The sequence below is a fragment of the Vicia villosa genome, unplaced genomic scaffold, assembly GCF_029867415.1.
Source record: "Vicia villosa cultivar HV-30 ecotype Madison, WI unplaced genomic scaffold, Vvil1.0 ctg.004066F_1_1, whole genome shotgun sequence".
Classification (NCBI taxonomy): domain Eukaryota; kingdom Viridiplantae; phylum Streptophyta; class Magnoliopsida; order Fabales; family Fabaceae; genus Vicia; species Vicia villosa.
The window spans coordinates 55,091-62,353 of NW_026706366.1; the positions used below are offsets into that span (position 1 = coordinate 55,091).

General features: G+C 31.4%; 2 protein-coding genes across 2 annotated transcripts; both read right to left on the bottom strand.

The window, feature by feature from the left end:
• Positions 1-4,927: 4,927 nt before the first annotated feature.
• On the bottom strand, positions 4,928-5,563 carry LOC131641775 (NAC domain-containing protein 78-like). Its single transcript, XM_058912086.1, has 3 exons — positions 5,374-5,563; positions 5,147-5,262; positions 4,928-5,062 (listed from the first exon to the last, which is right to left on the bottom strand). Exons 1-3 carry the CDS (start codon positions 5,561-5,563, stop codon positions 4,928-4,930), a joined length of 441 nt encoding a protein of 146 aa, XP_058768069.1.
• A 1,066-nt stretch (positions 5,564-6,629) lies between these two features.
• LOC131641776 (NAC domain-containing protein 71-like) lies at positions 6,630-7,263 on the bottom strand. The gene is made up of 3 exons (XM_058912087.1): positions 6,981-7,263; positions 6,846-6,895; positions 6,630-6,764 (listed from the first exon to the last, which is right to left on the bottom strand). Exons 1-3 carry the CDS (start codon positions 7,261-7,263, stop codon positions 6,630-6,632), a joined length of 468 nt encoding a protein of 155 aa, XP_058768070.1.

Here is a 7,263-nt window from a genome sequence, read left to right on the forward strand (position 1 = left end):
TTCTTTTATCAAGCTTGTTGGAGGCATACACAGATGTGATCCAACTGAGAAAGACACCACTAGTATTGTACAAGCCACGATGCACCATTTGTTCAGTCATAAAGACCTTTTTTATTTGGGTCCTACTAGCATCCCACATAACCCAAATTCTGCCATTATCGTGTTTTTTATAGTTGTCAATAAGCTGCCATCTATTTCCAAGTGTTTTTCTACACTCTTCAGCTTTCCCACATTTGACTCTAGTTTCAAGTAAGATAGCAATATCAGACTGCAAGTTAAAGAGACGGGAGCTAATTTCTTTTGTTTTTGCTACCTTATTTAACCCCCTTACATTCTGGGACACTATCATTTATCAATAAGGGGGTTCACCTTAGGGCCATTCCAATCACCTAAGGTGCTAAAACCATTCTGACTAAATATATGTTTAAGGCTATCATCAACAACAAGTTTCTTACCTTTGTCACGGTTGCCACGATTAACAACAATCCAAAGACCCTCATCTTCATCATGATTCTCAATTGTGGCTTTGGGACTTTCCACACTAACTAGATCAACAACTGGGGTCTGCACTTCTCCAGTCTCAGATGTGTGACTAGTTTCCCCTTCATTTCCGATTTTATTCTCGATCAGCCTATGTAAAACCACAATTCGATTCAAAGGACATCTATTTCAAAATTATGTCTTTCTTTGAGATCCACCTATGTAAAATTTGAGTTTGGCTTGGAGACTAATCGCTTCGAGCTATGTTCGTTGTTTGGCCGGAACTTCATTTTCTTGTATTAGGTAGTTCGTGGGTTTAAATTTCTAAAATGTATGAAGCAAAATAGATAATCTCAAGAACAATTCTTGGAAAGAGTATTAGGTCACTTCATTAGACCGAACCTTAATAAATTTCTGGTGTTATCTCTCTTGCCTTATCTTTTTTCATTTACTACTCATTTAATTAAATTTAAATTTCTGCTATTTATTTTCAAAATACTTTTGAACACAGATTAAGTTAGTGTGAGAATGAAAAATGGTAATGAGAGAATATTTGAATACTTAAAAATGGTTGTAATTTCCTTCTTAAAATAAGAAGCGATTGACAATTAAATGAATGTAGTAAGATGTGGAATGCGATCAACCGTCAGATTGATCTAGAAGGTAATGCCCTGCTATTTTGTTATTTAGGTCTTATTCTCTAGCCCTGTGGGCGGTACATAATAGTAATTGTTACTTCCACTATCACATCTCATAATGCGTGACTAATTTAAACTTTTCACACATATTAAAAAGTGTATAAACAAAAGAACAAATATTCTTATCAATGATTGATGAATTCAAAATTATCATAAATTCAAATAAAATATATTAAAGTGAATATCAACTAGAAGGTATATAATAATAATAATAATAATAATAATAATAATAATAATAATAATAATAATAATAATAATAATACTTTAAAAAAAATAAGTAATTTATTTTGGATTAATTTAATCCTCTTATAAATGAACCACATATTAGTATAATATTTGTCTTACGTATTTTAAACCACAAGCAATAATTTTATTAATGTTTATATTTGAGATTAAAGTCATATATATGTTAAGAAAATATTTTTTCAAAAAATCATTTAAAAACATTCTTTTTAATGATGTTGGACTAATTTATAATTATAATGATTATTCGGGTCCAATAATGTGGGTACCCTATATAATAGATAAATGACCTAATATCTAAAACTTTAGGTTTATTAAGGTTTAGAAGTTTTTATTTCCAGAATGACTCGCTTTGATAAGTTTCATGTCCATGATCTCTTGATCGGTGTCTATCTTCATGGTAGAAGTTGGGTTACCATTCTCCGCCATCCCGGACTAAATCATCCGAGCAATGCATCTGCAGATTCTCTAAGGGTATTATTAGTCATGAATTATAGATTTTATTCTTCATGTTGGTTTCTTTTTTTTACTGATTATTTTTTTATTATTTTTGTTTAGCATAAATTTAAATACATGCTAGAACGCAATCCAGATTTGATTCACTTTACTCCTGAACACCGTAATGAAGCTGTAGCCAGGGATATGCTGATTAAAGAAGCTCGGAATCTTGGACGTCTGAATAGGTTATTGAAATTAACTGGTATCGACGGAACCGGAGATGTTGTCGTAGCAATACGCAAGATGTGTTATACTCTTACTGATGCTATGAGTAAACTTACTGATCGTGTGGATAAACTTACTGATGGTGTGAATAGACTTACTGATAGTGTGGATAAACTTACTGATGGTGTGAGTGAACTATCAAATAAAGTTGCTATTCTCGACGCTGTGATTGAGACTAAATTTCAATTAAATAATTGATGTTTGGATACGAGTTAGGGTCAGCTTTTTTTTAACGTTCTGAGACGTGATATTCCAGAAGCCAGCGCGGTTTTTTACGTGTTTGGATTAGTTTCCAAACCTATACTATACACTTGGTGGTTATATTTCAATTACTTTTAAAAAATATTGTTGTGTTGTGCCACTGCTGTTTTTTTCTTCTTTCCTTATTTATTTTTTGGTTGATTTTGTGATTGATTTGATTTATAGCTTGTGATTCAAACAATATATGATATATTGAAGACCTGATATTGAAACAGAAACAAATTCGACTGTTCGAATGAAGAAAATGGCTCAAGTTCTTCATGGACTTGAGCTAAATTCAGGTAGCAAAGGTGGTTGTAGGACTTTTATTAGAGATTTTATATAGTAATTAAAATCAATATTTTACTTTCAATGAAATATCACCAATTAATTGCAATTCTAAATTTATCTTCGGACAATGGTTGGCAATGCAATTGAACTCGGATTTGCACCTTAAACATTAATAACATAATTTACTTTCAATGAATAACTCATAATTTTCTTGAATAGCACTGAATCAATTATACTAAACAAGAACAAAAATGTTTCATTCCATACCTGAGCAGGAAAGAGATGTTCCATTTGCAGGATGCAAATATAGTGTAATAATCAATCACTCCTAGTATGTTCGATTCCAAAGGAACGAAAGAGATATTACCGCTTTGAAGGGCCATTTTCGAATACGGTCGAATTCATTGAGTATTCCATTTCCAAGCTGCAAATATAAAGTAACCATAAGAAAACTTGGAATAACATCTACCACAAATATAAGGTTGACAGTGAATTGAAATCAGTCGTTTTCGAGTAAAGTTGAATCTAATGAGTATTCCATTTGTAGGCTGCAAATATAGTGTAATAATCAATCACTCGTAGTATGTTCTATTCCAAAGGTACGAAAGAGATATTACCGCTTTGAAGCACTTTTGAATATGGTTGAATCCAGTGAGTGTTCCATTTCCAAGCTGCAAATATAAAGCAACCATAAGAAAGCTTGGACTAACATATACTGCAAATATAAGGTTGACAGTGAATTGAAATTCAAACATCCAAAGACAACATCAAAGGCACGGCGGATCGGGATTCGCACACCAAAAAGCACTGGAGTACGTAGAAGGGAAAAGGTAAAAGAAGAATAAAGCCTACATCAAAATCAAAACAATCAAATAAAAAAGCAACATCAGAACACAAAATCCAGTAAAAGAGAAAACTTTCAAATTTCATTATATCAGTTATACCAATCAACAATTATATAAGATCAAATACTTTCACTAGTTTAGCAAGTTTAAAAAATCAATTTAAATTAAAAGAAAATTTAAAACAGAACAAAAATCGGCTGCGGAAATATATGAACCATTGTTATCTTTCTTTCCAGATTTCACTGGTGAAACGACGGCGGGAGCAACATCAACCTTCAAACACAACAAAATAACAATAAGCGATTAGAATTAGCGAAAATGATTCAGTGAGAAGCAAGAGTGAGAGATCGAAAATGCACAAACCTTGGGGGCGAATTTCTTGTTTGACTTGCCCATCTGAACGAAAGAGATAAACCACGGAAGAGAAAGGGAGAAAAGGAGAAGCCGAGGAAGCTAATTCAAAACCCTAGGAGATAGAGATAGGGCTGAAACCGGCGCCGTTTCATCGGAGAAAGAGGTCGCACCACCGTTCACGATCGAGAGTGGGTGAGAGTTTTGTATGAAGATGTAGAGGAAGAAGAAACAAATCGATAAAAAGAGAGCATCACGTTTTTGGAATTGGAAAAGAAATCGTTTGGTAGATGAAAGAGAACATGAGGAACCGTTTTTGGAATTGAAATTGGAATAGATGAAACAAAAGGTTGAGAGAGTAGAAGGCTGGGGTTGCCGATGTGGAAATTTGTGGTGAGAGTTGCTGATGTGACAGCACCAGGATTAGGAAAAAGTTCTACTTTTCTTATATGATAGATAATAACTTATTAAAAAAATAGGGGTGAAGAATCACCAAAGCACAACAAAGGTAGCCACGCGAATCACAATAAATGTCATAAGGAATAAAGAAGAAAATTAAACAGCAAAACCATACCTTAAATTAAAAATATGTAACTTTTTTAACATATAATTTATATGGAAGAAAGTAATTTTTTACATTTATTCATTGAAGATATAAAAATGAAACTAAAATTTACTTTCGAATGGTATACAGTTTTGACAAATTTAATATATGATATTTATTATATGGTATTCATTATTACTGATAGACAACTCATAAATTTTAGATCCCAAAGTAAAAATTTAGATCCCAAAGTAAAATAAGTGTAAAAAGTACAAAGAAATAAGCTGCAACAATCAAAATATAAAAATAAACAAGAAAAAAAAGTAAAAAACAAATTTGCAAAAAAAGAATAAAATATACAATAGAGATCACAACATAATAGTCCAACAAAATTATGTAATAATTGACAAATTTATTATTACTCAAAATCCACAACATTATAAGAATCGCGTAAAAACAAACTGGAAAGTCATGCTTTTAATCAACTACAACATATCTCTCTTTAAATGCATTCATATGCCGAATTTCTCAAGTTCATTATCACTTTCATCACAATGAATTTCATCAACATCAGATCTAGGCCCAAACTCATTATCCACGTCCATATCTATTGGACAATCAAATACTCTACAAAGAACAAAATGAGCCTGCAAAATAATTAATTGAAATTCGTTAGAAGTTAACAAAAGTTACAAAACAAAAAAAATAGTTAGTTTTCCCAAATATCATACCTGCGGATTATCTGCCAAAGCATATTCATACATAGTCCAATTAGTTCTTTTTGAATCATTTGGGGATTTTCCAAGATAGAAAACAAAGAGAGTTTTAGTTCCTAAAACTACGCTATCTACATTAGTAATATTACGAACATTTCCTTTCTACTTCCAAAATCCGGTCTTGCAATTTCTTCTTTCCTCGTTAATTTTTGCAGTAAAGCAATACCAGTGCCAGTGCCTACCATTGTAGATTGAATAGGATGACGCGGGGGACAATTCGAAGGGATCAAAGTCATATAGGTTCATCTCTTTAATCATGTGAGAGCCATTGAAAATATGAAGGTCTTCGTCATTTTTGTTGACAAGGTAATAGCCAATAAGAATCTCATCATTAGGAATGAAAACAACACCAGGTGGAAGAAAAGCAGCCATTTCCAATGAAATGAGAGACAAAGTTAGAGATATTATGAATTCTTAGTGTGAGATGATAAAGATGATAAAGAGTGGAGAGCTTCTCAAACCATTGCCTGCTAGATTGTTTTAATCTATAGATGGATTTGAGAAGTTTGCACACTTATTTAATATATGATATTTATTATATGGTATTCATTATTAGTCATAGACAACTAATAAATTTTAGACCCCATACTAAAAAATTAAATCCCAAAGTAAAATAAGTGTAGAGTGTACAAAGAAATAAGTTGCAACAATCAAAATATAAAAATAAACAAGAAAATAAAAGTAAAAAACAAATTTGCACAAAAAAAATAAAATATATAATAGAGATCACAACATAATAGACCAACAAAATTGTGAAATAATTGACAAATTTATTATTACTCAAAATCCACAAAACATTAGAATCACATAAATTGGAAAGCCATGCTTTTATCCAACTACAACATATCTCTCTTCGAATGCATTCATACGTAGAATTTCTCAAGCTCATTATCACTTTCATCACAATCAGTTTCATCAACATCAGATAAAGGTTCAAATTCATTATCCACGTCTATCTCTATTGGGCAATCAAATATGTAACTTTTTTAATATATATTTTATATGGAAGAAAGTAGTTTTCTACATTTATTCATTGAAGATATAAAAAAGAAATTAAAATTTACTTTCGAATGGTATACAGTTTTGACAAATTTAATATATGATATTTATTATATAGTATTCATTATTACTAAAAGACAACTCAAAATTTTAGACCCCAAACTAAAATCCCAAAATAAAATAAGTATAGAATGTACAAAGAAATAAGTTGCAACAATCAAAATATAAAAATAAACAAGAAAATAAAAGTAAAAAACAAATTTGCAAAAAAAGAATAAAATATACAATAGAGATCACAACATAATAGTCCGACAAAATTGTGTAATAATTGACAAATTTATTATTACTCAAAATCCACACAACATTATAAGAATCGCATAAAAATAAACTAGAAAGTCATGCTTTTATTCAACTACAACATATCTCTCTTCGAATGCATTCATACGTCGAATTTCTCAAGCACGTTATCACTTTCATCACAATCAGTTTCATCAACATCAGATAAAGGCCCAAATTCATCATCCACGTCCATCTCTATGGGGCAATCAAATATTCTAGAAAGAACAAAACCAGCCTGCAAAATAATTAATTGAAAGTCGTTAGAAGTTATCAAAAGTTACAATAAGAAAAGAGTTAGTTTTCCCAAATGTGATACCTGCGTATTGTCTACCAAAGCATATTCATACATAGCCCAATTAGTTCTTTCTGAATCATTTGGGGATTTTCCAAGATAAAAAAACAAAGAGAGTTTTAGTTCCTAAAACTAAGCTATCTACATTAGTAATATTACGAACATTTCCTTTCTTCTTCCAAAACCCGGTCTTGCAATGTCTTCTTTCCTCGTTAATTTTTGTAGTAAAACAATACCAGTGCCAGTGCCTACCATTGTAGATTGAATAGGATGACGCGGGAGACAATTCGAAGGGATCAGAGTCATATAGGGTCATCTCTTTAATCATGTGTGAGCCATTGAAAATATGGAGATCTTCCTTATTTTTGTTGGCAAGGTAATAGCCAATAAGAATCTCATCATTAGGAATGAAAACAACACCAAGTGGAAGAAAAGCAGCCAT